This window comes from Nipponia nippon, unplaced genomic scaffold (assembly GCF_047370975.1).
Source record: "Nipponia nippon isolate SJK-2023a ecotype South Korea unplaced genomic scaffold, ASM4737097v1 scaffold_4, whole genome shotgun sequence".
Lineage (NCBI taxonomy): Eukaryota > Metazoa > Chordata > Aves > Pelecaniformes > Threskiornithidae > Nipponia > Nipponia nippon.
The window spans coordinates 47,856,471-47,872,828 of NW_028262358.1; the positions used below are offsets into that span (position 1 = coordinate 47,856,471).

The following is a 16,358-nucleotide window of genomic DNA, read 5'->3' on the forward strand; positions in this document are numbered from 1 at the left end:
GGTGAGAAGTGCCAGTGCCGTGCCTGCGCCTGGCAGGGAACAGCAGCAAAGAGGGGAAGGGATGGAGTTACAAGCCCCACATTTTTGTGAGGGAAACGTTATACTTGTCAGCGCTCACCGCACCACATCCTCGCATTTTTTTCATTTGCACACGGCTGCAGCACGACGACGGGCTCGGGTCCTGTCTCCGCAGCATCCCCGGAGCTCGCTGCCGGCCGGGACGGGCACTCTCGCCCCGGCCGTCTCGTCGACCCGCTGCCTCTCCCGGGTGAGGGAGGGCAGGCACCCCTTGCTCGCCGCCGGGGCGGGGGGCGAGGCGAGGGCAGCCCCGGGGGCCGGGGCCGGGGCCGGCGGGAGCCGCCCCCGCGCGGGGCGGAGGGAGCGCAGGGGCACTGGCTCCTCTCCGCGCGTATCCACCCCGAGAGGTGGCCCCGGCGCCGCAGCCCTCTTCCCTTCCCTCCCTCCCTCCCTCCCTCCCTCCCCCGTCCCCACCTCTCCTCCAAAACCGCAGGAGCCGCCGCGGCCCCGCTTCACTCGCTCCGGTGCCAGGCGCGGAGCGGGGTGGGCGGCCCCAGCCGCAGGCACGGCCCGGGGCGGGAGCAGCCCCGCCGCCTCCCCGCCGCCCCGCTGCCATGGCCAGTGTCGCGGCCCGGCGTTGACGATGCTGCTGGGCGGCCCGCGGGCGGGCGGCTGGGATCGCGGCCGGGTGGGCGAGAGGCTGCAGGCGGCCCTGGCCGGCCTCCAGGAGCTCCAGGTGCTGCGGGAGAAGCAGCGGGAGCTGGTGCGGGCCGCCCTGGCCATGCCGCAGCGGCCGGCGGCGGGCGGAGGAGAGCAGCCCCTGGCCGCCCACAGCAAGGAGCACCGGCTGGAGGCCACCCTCACCGCCCTGAAGGAGCAGCTGGTAAGAGACGGGACGCGACGCCCCGCTGCCCCCGGGGCCCCGTTCCCGCCTCCGGGGGTCCTGTGGGGCCGCGGCGCCGAGGGCGGAGGGGAGCGCCGCCCCGCAGCGGGCTGCCTGTCACCCGGCTCCCCCTCGGGAGCCGCCGGCGCCGTTTCGGGGCCGAGAGCAGGCAGGGCGCTGCAGCCGCGGCCCCCGCCGCTCCTCCCGCCCCGCCGGCGGCCGTTCCCCCGCCGCGGGCAGGTGCGAGCGGCGGGGCCCGGGGGTGGCCATCGGGGCGAGCTGCGGCGGCCGCCGCCGTCCCCGCCGCAGCCGCGGTAACGGTCGCTTCTGTTCCTCAGGCGGGGCTCCCCTGCGCGCCTATGCGCGGACCCGAAGGGCGCAGCGGCGTAGCGGGCCCTGCGCCGGCAGCAGCGCCCAGGAGCGGCGGTACCCGGCGTTGCTCGCTCGCCGCAGCCGCGCAGCAGGAGGCGATTAACTTCAGTACTGCACGGATCGCGCCCGTGAGCGCTCAGCTCTTAGCGGCAGCCGTTTGAATAGGAGATCGAAAGACACGGGGAGTGAGATAAGCATAAGCAGAGTCAGCGCTCAGGGGTTTGGTACGGGCGTGTGTGCGCACACCTATACGCACACCTATACGCCGCTGGGAGTCGGTCCGCCAGGAACGGGTTGGTGGGCCAGGAGTACTTTGTTCTCGCCACGCAGTGCGTGATCAAAAGAGAAGAATAACTGAATGCCAGGCCTTGCATTTGAAGTGTTACACTGGCCGCTTGCATGTTTTTTTTGTGAAAGAAAACTAAAAATTCGGAATTGCGACTGAAACAAGTTTCATAGGTGAGACGACAATCAAAGGGTAAAGGGCTTTAATCTCTAGCATGGGCAATTACACACTTCAGTAAACTCAGACTTAATTCAGAGCCCTTTCCCTCCCCGTACTGGTGCAAGGCTTGGCCATCAGTTATCGATCAGGTGTGAAAACAGCACGGTTATTCGCTCCCCGTAGGCAGCTTTATCAGGCAGCATCTCGGAATAAAATTGGCTTTAACTTTCAGGGAAACCTAGCCACCACATGTGAAAACACAACAGCGGGCATATCTTGATTAAAGCAAAAAATGCAGGACAAGTGGATTGCCAACCACTTGATTACCCGTCATTGATAATTTTAACTAATGGCTCTACTTTATTTCTTCCTTTTTTTTTTTTTTAAAGTAAATGAAAGAATTGAAGGCATTTATTTCCTGTCTGGGGCCACTGGGTTAACAGAAACACCCAATGACCTCTGACCATAGTGACTGTTCGTTTTTCATGTCAGGTGTTGTGCTTTAATTACTCCTTTGTTTCTATATTTTTCAAATAAAATATGAAAATTGTAGGTTAGCTTGTCAGGACTTTACTGGCACCTTACAGGGCTTTCCAAGGACATGGGAGAAACTAACCATTAAAATGGAAGAAGAAAATGGCCTTTAATTGCTGCCCTTAGAAATGCAGGCGTTGGAAGGATGGGAGTAACTCAGCACTCTGCCAGAGAGGGATGGATTTCGCCAGTAGGTGCCAGTGCAATTATGGGAAACGTGTCTTCTGGGGGTGCCGGGGAGGGAAGTGTTCATAAAGCTTGAGGGATGACTCAGAACTACGTAAGTCCAGGAGCAGGTTCTTCAGCAAAAATGCAGTTGTGCGAATGCGTAAAGTAGTGTTACAAAGCGCTTCCAATTGACCCGTGGCTGCTGGAAGCTTTTCAGACTGGCGTACCTGGTACCTTTATTGGTTTTTTCCCCTGCAAATTGCAGACATATATTTGAGTAGAGGTGGATACCTGAAAGCTGTTTAATAGCAAAGTAAACTCTGTTGAAAACAGGCTTTTCACAGTCCTGTTAGAAGTAGTCCAGAGATCGTAGGAACTCGGCGACCACAGGCTAAAAACTGTTTCTCAGTGACTCATGAGCAGTGTATTGCACTCAAAACCCTTGAAAATTCTGGTCGTGATCACAGGAAATTGTTAAAACTAAAAACAACAGAAAATGCAAAGCACAGCATTGCTCAGGGAGTGTTACGTCTTCATCGTTGTTGTTCTTGGCCCATGGATGATAGAGTATGTGATCGCTGCTCTATAAGCTTTCAGATTGAGAAACTCATTAACAATGTAAATGTAGCTTTGCCTTGCAGTGTATCTTGATCCAAGTTTCAAGTAGGGCTGTAGCCCTGGGCTTTAGCATGGTCATGGTTTAATTCGTAAAAAGTTTGGTCCTTGCAACATAAAATGGGGAAGCTGTATCAGCTGGAGCGGCTCAAGGCATCTCTGCAACGGAAACAAGGCAGATAATGAGTCAAGCCAGGCTTCTGCTGTAATGGTGAGAAACAGAAAAGCAGAGGCAGCACCCGTAAGGAGTCAAGTGCCACTAGTGGGAATGGGTGTAGCAGAGCCATCAAATGCCATAGGGACCACGTGTGGATGCCACTCCAGCATCCCAGTCTCTTCCCCAACAACAGGTACCAGCGACAGCCAGCAGCTGGCCTTTCCAGCAGTCTGCTGTAGGCAGCAAGGCTACAGGCTTTCTTCTGCGCCTAGCAGTCATGTCCTTTTTTGCCCCAGCCAGTGGCTCTTTTTGGTGGCCATGGGCTCTTCTGCCAGCTGCATGTTACTACGGTACAGGCAGGATCAACTTTCTGTAGCAGAAGAGAAGCAGAGTTAAGTGATGCCATCTACTGTCAGCGATCCCAAAGGTGCTAAGCTGGTCTCTTGGCCAAACTATATCATGGTGACATAGAGGAAAAAGAAAAGATGCAAATTCCGGCTAATAGAAAGAAAGAATTCTATGACACTTTCACTGTCAAAGTAGATGGATATCTAAGGCTGCGTCATCCAGTATTTTCTCAGCTGTTTCCTCAGAGAACATATTTATAAAAATTTATTTGAATCTGATGATAAAACACTTGGTACCCTGCATTTTACGTGGATTTTTTTTTTTCCCCTTTAGATAGTTTTAAATAGAAGAAAACATATTTTAAACCAGGGATTGTTTTTTAATATTAATCTAACTTAATTTTTTTGTCAGCTGAGAGAAAGAGGTGCTTCCAGAAGGAATTCACCTCACTCTAAGGGTCTGGGATAGGTGAGATTAATTTTCCTCTGAAACTGACTGCTTTGCACCATCAGTTACAAAAAGACCCAAGGGTGAATAGATTTTAGATGTGCAAAACTAGACAAGATTAATGCTGTCTTTTGTCCATTCCAAAATACAGTTGGATTAATAAAATTATCAGGTGCTAATCTACAACCAATAAGTGTCAACACCCTCTTTAACTGAAAAGATTAATAGTTGAGAAGAATAGTTAAGTATGACCAGTGGGTTTTGGTGCCTTGATTTGGGGTGCCAATTTGCGTTGACTTAAAGGAACCTGCTTTTCAGAAAGTGTTCTTCCTCTGAAAAATGACGATGTCCCAGATTTGGCTCCCAAAAACTGTAGGCCATCGATAGTAAAAGTTGATTTGGAAAGTCTGGTCCTGCATTGTGCACTGTACAGAAGCTTTCACAGCTGCATTGCCCAAAGCAAACAGATGGTTTCACCTGCAGGGTTTTGTCTCATGTAAAATTCATGTTGTGAATTGAGAAAGAGTGTGTTTAGGGTTTATTGTTGTGGGCGCTGCTTAGCGTGGTTATTAGAGCAGTAACAATCTCAAGCAAACACACCGGAAAAGTCATCCTTACCCAAATGGTTTGAGGAATGCTTCTCGTCTCTGAGCGCAGAAAGAATTACCTGAAAGATCAAAGCTACAAAGTCTGCTGGAAACATGAAAACCCAATGGTGTGAGACACCATAAAAGGGTTAAAAACGATGATGTAAATCATGTGTGTTGGTTATAATGTTGTTAAAGCGCAGACAGAACCTGGAGGTATAATAAATAATCTTTGAATACCTGAGAGCCTTGTGGCCTCTCTGTCATTAATCAGAAACCACAGACTGAGGGATTGGCTGGCAAAACATTAATCATTAAGCAATTAATTCCAGCCGTGAAAACAAAACTCTGTGATTTCCTGAGTAGGTGGGATTGAAGGAGGCACGGCATGTTTTTGCTTTTTCACCATAGAGGAAATAAAGAAAAACTGAGGAGGTCATACATTCATCATTCAGATGGGATAGAAAATCTTCCTTATTATCCAGTTCTTCCCTTCCTTTTTTTTTATATGAAACAGGAAGAGGGAAAATCACCACGGGTTTTCCTAGGAAGCAGTAATGAGCCTCTTGAGCTTAAACCTTTTTAGATGTGATGCTAACAAAAAAGAGCTTTATTTCTTGTGTCTTATATGTTCTCCATAAAAGCATGCTAGAAATAAGTTTTTATTCTCAGCAGCATCACCAGCCGTAATAGTTGTCCTGTGAGAATCAAGACATCTGTCTTTTCTCTTTTCCCCGAATCCCAGTTTCTAATTGTTTACCGATTACCTTAGGATCTTAGTTTTCCTTACTTTTAGTATCTATAGCTGTGGAGAAACCTAAAAATGCAAATATTAAAAGCTGAATAATCCGAACACAAGGAAAGTGGAGTTGAAAATGTGTACTTACTGATTTTGATTTTCTGCGTGTCATTTAATTTTGCAGATACTTTAATTAGTTCAAGGGACCTAGATTATATTTTTTTCATATTTGGGATTGGAAATGCTGCTGGAACTGCCACTCATGTTTTTAAATCTGAAACTTACACATAAAAAAGAGTCTTAATCATGTTTTTCTCGCCATTACTGAGTGGAAACCTGGCCCCTCAAGGGCTGTAAGCACGACTTTACAACCAACTTCAAGAGACCACCTTTCTGTAAAGTACTGTTGGATGGATGGTGAGGTGTGATATAATTAGAAACTGCCTAACTAGCGACTGGGCCTAGATAATTTTCCTAGTGCCATGTGAGAAGTTTGTGACAGAAACCAACTGTGGTTCTTTGGCTGGTACCTAACGCCTGGCCATCTGCCTCGCCAAGCTGACGGCATAAATACTGGGGGAGCAACTGCGGGAGCTGTTACCGCAGATCAGCCTGGTCAGTGATTGCAGTAGGCAAAGGACCTTGTTGCTGGCTTCTGAAGGATTATTCATCAGCTTGAGACACCATACAGTCATTTTCACAGCAGCGTTCAAATGCCACCTTCTCCTTGCATAAAATGTGTGGAAATACCTAGCCACGAGACATGCAAGGAAAACTTTTAGCAAAATAGATGTCACAATTCATGCAGTGTACCCTTTCAACTATAAAGACGTCATCAAAGCCAAGGGTTTTACAGAAATGAGTATGCTGCCTTTGCGTTGTGTGACAAAGATACCTTTACATACAGCGGCTTCCTTTCATCAGGCGGCATGTTAGAGTTCACGCAGACAATCCATAATGTTTATCCCATCCTCTGCTCAGAGGCAGTGTATGGCAAAACGCAGTGCATATATTAATATGTTAATTAGTTACAAGATTGCCATCCTCTTTAGAGATACAGTTCTTGCCATAGGTGTCAAAAAAACCCCGAAGCTTAAAATAAGTATATTCAGTATGAAAAGTTTTGAGAAGATGTTCAGCTGGGCAGAAGACAATATATACTGAGAAACAGAATGTTTTGTACTTGTCCGTTATGTCAGTCTTGTTACAGAGAGCCAATTGCCACAGTCCCTAGCTAAGCAAAACACCTCCTGAGAGCAGAATCTGTCCGGCACAGATGGCCTGAATTCATGCTTTGCTGCTGAGATTCTAACTGTGATTATTCTTCATTTCCTCCTCCCTCGACTTGTGACTTAGTCTCGTTTGAGAAGACAGGATGTCGGCTTGAAAAGCCACCTGGATCAGCTAGACCAGCGAATAAGTGAGCTGAAATTGGACGTCAGTAAGACCTCCAGTGAATACTTGGATAGTGACAGCCGGCCCAGCTCAGGTAATGTGCACTTAGTCTCTTATTCTCAGAGGTGTGGTGCTAGGAGAACTGAAGGATGTCAACTGCCAAGCAAAACTCTCTCTATTGTTTGGTCAGAAAGAGTGCCCCGTGGCTGAGGTGGAGAGTAGTCATCTGGCACAGAGCACACTCACAGAGCTGGTGGGAGTTTTCCTGCAAAGTTGATGTAGTTGGAAAATGCTTATTCGCTCAAACAGTATTTTTTCTGGATTTTTTTATTTTAAAATGGACATTTTAGCCACAAATGGAAGGAGGAGGAGACAGAATTATTAATTAATTATCGTGTCCAGTGCAGAATGACCATTGGCAAAATGGCTAGAGTATTTACTAGAAGTGAAGGAGACCAACATCCATGTCAATGCTCTGCTTGAATCCAAGAAGGGTCCTGAACCTCACTAAGGCTTTGAAGATCACTAACACAGCAGCGCTCTGGCCAAATGAATGTTTGATCATTTATATAAAAATGAAACAGCACTATTAAAAGACACTGAGAAAAAACATGCCAACAGTTTGCTGACTAAAGCTCTCATGGACAAAAAGATTGAGTTTCAGGTTTCTGGTCTGATTCACAGAGCGTGCTGTACTGCAGACTTTTATAGCTATGTTGTCTGTTAAAACCAGTTTCTGTTGTCTAGTCTGGGACAATGGGAATACTTTTTAAACAGAATTTTGAAAAGCCTTAAGTCTTCAGGGAGACAAGGAAAGAAATTTTTTATTTACAGCATACGGATTTGCAGCCTGGTACTTGGAGTAGGTATAAAAAGTGCAAGTTTCTGTTGAGTGTTTAAGTTCAGTTGTGTGCTTAGGCACATAGACACAGTTCAAAAGGAAAAAGCTTCCTTTTCTGTTTGCTTTATATAGAGAGGAATAATTAAAATTCCTATCTTGAATTAATACAGAGCCTTTTTTAATACTTCCATAATTAATTGGCAATGATCGTAAGACCTGGAGGGGGAAGATAGCCTCCATTCTCTGCCCTTAGACATTCCAGCTGTCATAGACCTGGCAGCTCTGATCACAGGCTAGTTTTACTCTACTTTCCCATCCAAGCTGTGCTTGTATGCACCTAGCACAAGTTACAACAGTGTAAGATGGCCCTGTTTTACACCAGTTGCATAATAGTCCCCAAAGACGTTTTCCAGTGAAGAACTGGGTGTGATGGTGCCGCACTTCACCCCATCCCACCCTCAGAACTGAGCATGCATGTGCGTGCCAAGCTGGCTCAGGGCCTAAGTAAATATGCAGAAACCCAATAAAAGGTGGTTGAATTAGAGCATACCTCTGCTAAAGTTACCCAAAAAAATGATCGTAAATTTAGGCCTGTGGCACACAGCAAATGAAGATTTATTTTATTAGCTGCATTTTTCTTCTATAGAGCATGTTTAGTTACTGTAAATAAGAAATATCTTATCTATTTTAACTCTGCAGGCTTCTATGACCTGAGTGATGGTGGTTCTTGCTCCCTCTCCAATTCTTGTACCTCTGTGTACAGTGAGTCCATCTCCTCCTCCCACACCAGTCTCTTGCCCGGCTCTCAACACCCTAAAGCAAGGCTCAGTGTGTTTGATTACCGACCCAAGTCTGCAGATGAAACTACTGTGCACACCACCAGCTACCAACAGCAGGGAACCTATGTCAGCGATGGATGTCGGATTACAGCTAGCACAGACATTTCTGGGACTCCTGCCAGGTCCCGACCAAGGCCAGTTTCCACAGGTAATTGACTGCAGGACTGGATACTCATTCAAGGGAAGGGCAGAATCATGGTTATTACTTTTAGGACCTATTATACCAATGTGTAATCAATATATAGCACTCATATTCAATACACAAAGTGAGAATTAATCCACAGAGCCAAACCGTTTACTGTCCAACTTTCACTCGTCTCCATACTCAGATACTTTTAAACAATAACAAATATGAGGACGTATGCATTTAGAAATGGAAAAATATTTAAATGTATGAGATGATAAAATTCTAATGAATATTGAGATACTTTTTTTAATTTACCTGCTTGTGAAATCAGAAAAATTGCGATATTTGAAATATCTTCTGTGAAGGTGCAGGGATGTATGAAAAATATAAGGTGAATTCAAAATTAGAAGTGATGCATTTTACTGAGAAAGATTTTACAGAAATCTAAGGAGGAAGAGACACTTCCAGACTTAGTGCCTGTTTTCTCAATCCGTTGTAAAATGAACATGATAATACTTCTATATACCTTGCCCTATTTATTCATATTAATGTGGACTCAAACAATACTCTTTTTCATAATTTATTATGTACAGTTAGGGATAACAGACACCAAAGGTTAATTGACTGTCTAGGAACCAGTCATGAGCTTAATAGTGAATGAACCATGAATTTGCATCATACCTTTAGACAAAATGGACAAGTCCGTTAATATTCCAAATCTCTTGTTTACCCATCTGTGAAGTGTCATCATATCACTTCTTATTTTGGGTCCTTCCATGGCCTCAGAGCAACCTTGTGTTAGCGCAGTTCATATGGTAACCCAGCCAGATGCGTGCCAGTTCCGTTACAGAAAGAGGGAACATGCATTTTAAGTACTGTGTCACTCTGGAGTCATTCCCACAGCTTCTTGACCTGAGCTAGCTCACCTCTGGCTTGCTGGGAGCAGAAGCAAAGACCACCAGTTCTGTACGTACCTGTGCAGGCACATCTGAAGCAATGGTGGTAAATGACAGCATAAAAGCAAAGTATTCTCAAGGCTTCTCAGAGGCTGGGGATGGAGCTAAGCTTCATGCTTCATGGCTTCCATGTTCACATTACAAACTTCTTGTTCTATCAGAAACTTTCCTGCCTTGCAACATTTTGCTAAGACCCCAGGGGCTTTATGGTTTTTTTAATAAGGAGATAGACTAAGAGAAAAAGGGATAGCTGATGTTAAGTAGGGGTACAGGAGCGAGGCTACAGCCCTCCTTCAGCCCTCCTTCCTTTTTCCACCACTACCTCCCTTCTTCTTGGCTACAACCTCTTCCTTCAGTGTGGGAAACATAAGCAGTGGGGTAGTAGTGGGTGTAGTCTTGAAGAAACAATTCGCAACAACAAAGTTGACCACATTGCAGGAAGTGAGGCAAGGTATTACTTCAGAAAAGCATCATTTGGAGAAGGGAAGAAATTTCTCTTTTCCTCTCCTTAGCTTGTGCCCACAGGTAACTGCAGATACAAACTGATTGCCTTTTCTTTTAGTGGCAAGTGGAAAGCTTGCCGAGATGCCACAAGCACAGCATTCTTTTGACACCTTCCTGGTTTGTTTGTCCAAGAGAGCAGCACTACAGACTGCCAACGATTTCCTAAAGAATTTTCGTTCTGAAAATATGTTGTTTGAGAAATCATCATCCTAACCTTTGCTGTAGCAGGTCTGTAAGTGCCTTAGGTAGGACAATGCCAAATTTTGAAGTCTTTCAAAAGCTTCCTGTCACAGGACAGAAATAGTCGCTCTAAGTGAAATATGTGGTTAGATTTGATGGTTGGGTTTCCTGGTAGCATGAAGCAGCCAGGAAATCAGTTAGCTGAGGATTTGTTGGCACTGAAGTCTGCGCTGTTGTACAGAGAAATCCAAGCTAACTGCAGATGGTTCCAGTACTCTTGGTACCAGAGGTAACACAGCACCATAGCACTCTATCGGATGACTTGTCTGGATGGAACAGTCTTACTTCACAGGAGAACACAGCCTGTCCTCTCAGCACGCAGGAGATGTTCCTGAGAGGAAGGTGCAACAGCCAAGTGTAACTCACAGCAACCTTGACAGTACTCCAAAATTTAAGAGATCTGAATTGGTGGCCATAAATGCCATCTTCAGGCACTGAGCCTCCCATCTGCCCGAGTAGTTACCCTTAGATTTTTTTCTCTGTCAAAATAAAGGTTCTTTAGTCCATTCTTCTACATCCTTAAGGTTGACTTTTAAAAACCCCACACCTAGAATTATGGCATTCCGGATTTTCTGCCTTTTAATAAAACCTCTGAATATTTCTTTCTAGAATTGAATACTCTTAAGAAGTTAGTTACTTTAGAAAGGCATGAGACTGGTAATGTGCTTATCAAATGAAATGAGAGATCCAGTTAAGGAGGTTTCATTGGATCTGGGGTTTAGGAAAAGTAGAATCACATCACTCTCTGGCCTACGGGACACATGCGTCTTAATGGCTCTCCTGTGTGCGTTGAGGGCTTTTGTTTACTAATGCCTTAGTAAAGCGAAATGCAAAAGAATAAACAACTACAGCTTCCAGCATGTAAGAGGTTAAGAAACACTATAACCTAGTGTCTGCTTAAGTCTGCTTAAAGCAGCTGGTTGAGTACTATAGATTTTTCCAAGACACGTGATATAAAAGTGTTGGAGGAAAAGCTGGAATTCAAATTTAACCACTATAAAAAAAATACCATTGACTCCGCGTGCTGGAAATTTCAGGAATTTCTGAGTCATATATCCAGAGGAAGTCTTTATCCTATCCTAGGGGCAATGTGTTCAAAAACTATATCTGCTGTATTGGATAATTTTACATGACATTCAGCTTCAGGCTTTCTGGTTGTTGGATTCACTTTTTATCTCTGCCAAGAAATAAAAATAATCCCTTATTTTTGTTTAATTGGTTGGATTCCTGTTAGTCTGTGACATTCTAGAACATTTTTATATGTGCACAGATTTACTTTCATCCAAGTAGCACAGTTTAAATTTCCTGCAAAGGCATGAGTTTTATTACTAGCATTAAAAGTCATTCTAATCTCTGTTATGGTCAGGTAAATAAAAGCCTTGAATTAATTCAGTGATCTTGCAGGACTGAAACTATTTTCTTCGTTCATGCTACTGATTTTAGTAAAAGCTAGCACATCCCTCTGAAGCAGCACTTTTAGCATAAGCCAGTTTTAATGTAATTGCCTGTGATTTAATTAGGTTATTTATTTTCATCCACTGTGTAGGTGACTTGGAAAGACTCATTCCAGCAGACACTAGGTTTCAGAAAGAGATAGATCCCAAATCCGTGTTGCCTCTGTGCCGTGCCGGAGACACGCACTTGCTCAGCGTGGACCCCAAATTCCAGAACGACTTGGTCTCCAAGAATGGCATTGATGTGTATCCTTACCCAAGCCCCCTTCATGCGGTGGCTTTACAAAGTCCCCTTTTCTCCCTGGTGGGGACATCCCCAGAAGCAGACCTCCAGGCTCCTCCCAGCAAACCCATGCCTAGTGCGGCAGGTCCCAGCTTGGTTAGGACTCAGCCAACCACTGAGGCCAAGCCAGGGGGTTACATCAATAAATTACTGCAGCTGACGAGATGCAAAGGGAACAATCGGGCTGATGCCAGCGAGGGGGTTTCAACAAAGAGCCAGCCAGCCACAATGCACCAGAGACTCATTATAACCCCCAGTGCCGGTGGAGTGAAAATTAACAGCAGCAGTAGCCAGCTGGAAAAACAAGCGAGTTCTCTGGAAAGTAACAAAGCTGAAGGGAAGCTGCAGAGAGAGGTGCTGGAGGGGGAATGTGCCAAGCAGCAGGAGGCCATGCGCTGTGTGAATGAAGAACAGCCATCCACTCGGCCTGACACAGAGCCATCAGCTGTGAATAGTTGTTATCCTGCCAAGTCAGCAGCAAGGGGCTCTCCTCTGGCAGAAGCAACGGAGAGCAGCGTGGAGCGCAGTTCCTCCTGCTCGCAGCTGTGCCAGGAGGACTCCAGCCTGGGCACCTGGAACGCTAAAGCCATCCCACCCAGAAAGCTGCCCCTCAAAAGGTGTGGCAATGCCAAATTGGCTAACGGCGGGTGTCATGAGCGAGTGGCACGCAGCGAGTTTGTTCATGCTCAGTTCGTCCCTGCAGAATCCCACCAAGTCCGGGTCAAGTTTGCCAGCTCCAAAACAAAGGCAGTGAAGATAAAGAGGAGGAATAGTGAAAAGGTACTACGGCCTGGAAAGCAAGCCTTTTGCGTGGAGAAGGCGAGAGGGTCCCATGGGGCTGCCAGGCTGCCTGCTGAGTGGAATCAGTCCCAAAGACCCCATGGAGCGAAGAGCCTCGTGCGGAGACCTTCGTATTCTGGTGACGTGACCGGCAGGTCGTGCTCGGAGTCTAGCCTGTTCCCTGTGCAGGTCAGGCTCCCCACCGCGCCATCCAGGCCGGAGCTCTACAGAGCCTCTGCCAATGCACTGTATTCCCTCGAAGCAGCTTGCGTAGACACAGCCAACAAGAAGAAGCAGCGCAAGTGGCAGTCCACGGTCGAGATCTCTGCCAAGGCCCACCTGGCCAGCCTCTCCAGTAGCTTTGGCCTGGGAGTGCCCAGGCAGCCAGCAAGGAGAGCTGGTGTCCTGCGCACTGTCAGTATGAGGGCTCGCTCCAAAAGTCAGCGCCACGGAGCTTATGCCAAAAGCGAGTCGGACCACTCCGAGTACTCTGCAGAATGCGCTTCCCTCTTTCACTCCACCATTGCAGAGACCAGCGAAGGGGAGGTCAGCGATTTCACGACTAACCGTTTCGGGGACAGTGAGTCCAGCGAAAGCGATTCGGATGGCAGCAGTAACAGTAGCAGCCTTGCCCTTGACTATGATGAGGCGGATGAAAGTGAGCTGATCTGGCCTGAAGGTTCGGTCAGACAATCGGGGACTGTCCAGACCTCTTCCAAGCCTCTTCCCCCAGTGCCCAAAATCTGTCGCATTAAAGCTTCAAAGGCACTAAAGAAGAAGATTAGGAGATTCCAACCTGCCTCTCTGAAGGTCATGACCATGGTTTAAGGGAGAGCAAGTGTCTGTTTCTTACAGTGGGACATCCTGCTGGCTCTCGTTTGCAAAACAGGAGAACCCCTGTGCAGAGAAAAGGACTCGCTTAAACAAACTGTGAATAACCCCTGAATCAACACAAGGGATCTTGTTTGTTAACGCCTGGACATAAATGTCACTGTATCTAATTTCCTCTTTTGCCACTTATTCTGTAAATATGAATCTGTGTATATTGTGTGATGCCTTTTTTTACTATGCAGAAGGGTCACCGTGGTAAAAATGAAAACAACCTCTGCCATAAGATTTTACAGGCAGGCTCTTGATGGTTTGTTGACCATGTGCACCCCCAGGATCAGTCCCAGACACAAAGGCTTCCCAAGAAGAGGGGCTCTTCCCAACTGGATATTTGGTAGCATCCCTCGCTCTTGTGAGGAATTCTTTGCAGTCTGAAGTCTGCATTAACCATCCAGCTGTCACTGTGCTGGTATGGAAAAGCTCTCAGTGCTCTCCATAGTTTTACTTTCTTTCAGGTCAACCATCCCATACCTTCTCCCAGAGATCAGGAGAAGTCTGTTGTTCCATAAAAACATACTATGTTTAATCAAGAAGACAAATGTATTTGTGAATGAGAACAGGAGTTCAGTTTGTTTCCTGTTTTCAAAACTGAGAGCATAGGGTTTTTTTTTCAAACCCCCTCTTTATGATGTTCCATATTATTGTTCATTTGTCGGATGGGTGAAAGAACATGAGGGCTCAGTGCCACAGTGTATGAATAGCTGGGACTAAGATTATAGTTTTGCCCCTGACATTACAGACTCAATAAATACTATTTAATGTACTTCTGAAAATTGTGCTTGTCTGACTTTGATGTCTAAAGAAAATTATTTGAAGTCTAATGTTGTGTCAGGAATGCAGAGGAGCTTTCTTGGGTGAAACAGATCTGTGTTTTCATGATTGCTGTGCAGAGCAGTTCTTTTTTATTTTTCAGAGGGTTGCTATAGCTCAGTCAGAACCAGGGTCCTTTCAGCCTCTACCTCAGGAAACCTGCTTCAGCACCTGCTTCTAAATGACTGAATTGAAAAACAGTATTTGTATTGAGGACAGAGTAGTGTTTAACTGACTCGATGCAATTTTGTCACAAGAACTCTTAATTTAAAACACATATTTATGTATACATAATGTGTTTTGAATGCATTTGAGGGCACCTATGTGAAGCTTTGAATCGGTTGCTAAACTGATGAAGTGATGTTTTTGTGTTCAGACAAGCAGTCCTAAATCTTTCCTCTGAGCACAGCAATCTGGAAGCTGGGCTGAAGTTCACCCTGTGTTTACCAAAGAGCAGGTTTTATCCTCCCACCCTGTTTCAGTGCCCAATCTGAATACATTCCTGGCCTAGGAGATGTAGGCATTACCTCATTCAGCCAAGTGTACTGGGTGTGAAACAAAAGGCAAGTGCTTTGCAGAAACTGTGGGTAAAAGAGTGCTTGTTTACTCCAAGGATTCATTAGCAAACAGAAGTATTGAAAGACTAAACTTTTAGGCAATGCCTTCTATTCTTTAGAAGCTGTGTTATAGTTTTAAACCGCTCTATTTCCAAATCATTTTTGGAAAATGAGGTAGAGAAAAGTAAAAGTTATGTCAAGTCATTTAATTCAAGTATTCTAGCTAGTGCATAACACCATCCTTACTGCAACTAGGAAAATACTACATTTTAGTCAGTGGAATATGTTTAAGCATTTTTTCACGGTCCCAAGAGTATTGGACATAATCACTCCCATAGGATTAATTGAAGAATTTCACAGGTCTGGTAGTGGTTTCTTGTTCAGCATGTCTAGCAACAGAACAAGCAAAATAGTGATTTATGCTGTGTTGACTTTCCACACCACAAAAGGATTCTTTTTCCCACTTACACAAAAGGTTTGGTTTGGGGGAGTGTGTCAAAAGTTACATATGAACCTTTAATCCATGGATTTTTTTGCATTGGGGTGGGGTTTATTGGTTAGATAGGGATTTTGAGGGTGTTTTTTCGTGGGGGAGGAAATTGTTCCTACCGAGAAAACGTTCTGAAACCTGGTAAAAACTGCCACCCAGTACCTCCCTGCGTTTTTATCAGAGTAAGCTCAAACAGTAAGTTTGTGGTCCTACAACTCAGTAAATCCCGCTTTAGGGCTGTTAATACTCCATCAGAAATGTTGCCAGACACATGATGAAAGTGCTGATCCAGAATGAACTCACACTGCCAATTCAAATAAAGAAAAACGATGACTTAATTTTGTACTGACAGGTTTTATGCCAGATGAGGTATCACTGCCTCTACAGCTCACACTTTCTGCCAGGTCAGATAACGTCTCTCCTCCCAGAGCCAGCGTAAAGCCAAGATAAAAGCATAAAGCTGGCACAAATGTCATCATCCTGTGCCTTGGCCAGTTTGACAGAAATATGATTATGTGCCCACACTTGATCCAGGGGAAACCTATGGTGCTGGAGAACCCCAGCAATGCAGAGAACCTGCTCTTAAGTGCTGAGGTATTACCATGTGCAGCGATGCTACTGAGCTGTGACTTTCTGGGGAGGGCAGAACGGGTGGTGCCACCCTTCCTTACTTCTGGACACTGGACCTCCCTAGCACTGCCCTTCAGAAACACTGCTTTCCTCTGCTGAAGCAGAAACTGCTTTGGGACCAGAGCTCTCGAGGGAAGAAGTAGGACAGTGCAAAGCAGGGCAGGAGACTTGGGTGGCCAATACTCCACCTATATTGGCACCAAAATACGATTGTAGTTCAGTGCACTCGTAAAAATTAGTACGTTTTGTTG

The 16,358-nt window shown here is 45.9% G+C and overlaps 1 protein-coding gene across 1 annotated transcript; it reads left to right on the plus strand.

The window, feature by feature from the left end:
* Positions 1-531: 531 nt before the first annotated feature.
* Positions 532-14,383, plus strand: DACT2 (dishevelled binding antagonist of beta catenin 2). Its single transcript, XM_087776833.1, has 4 exons — positions 532-901; positions 6,670-6,802; positions 8,249-8,536; positions 11,762-14,383. The coding sequence occupies exons 1-4, from the start codon at positions 662-664 to the stop codon at positions 13,558-13,560; spliced, it is 2,460 nt and encodes an 819-aa protein (XP_087632959.1). The 5' UTR covers positions 532-661; the 3' UTR covers positions 13,561-14,383.
* The last annotated feature ends 1,975 nt before the right edge of the window (positions 14,384-16,358 follow it).

Excerpts from the sequence above, each read along its gene's own strand:
- DACT2 (XM_087776833.1), top strand. The coding sequence starts at position 662 with ATGCTGCTGGGCGGCCCGCGGGCGGGCGGCTGGGATCGCGGCCGGGTG. Across the intron at positions 902-6,669 it reads CCGCCCTGAAGGAGCAGCTG|TCTCGTTTGAGAAGACAGGA; the intron begins GTAAGAGACGGG and ends CTTGTGACTTAG. Across the intron at positions 8,537-11,761 it reads ACCAAGGCCAGTTTCCACAG|GTGACTTGGAAAGACTCATT; the intron begins GTAATTGACTGC and ends TCCACTGTGTAG.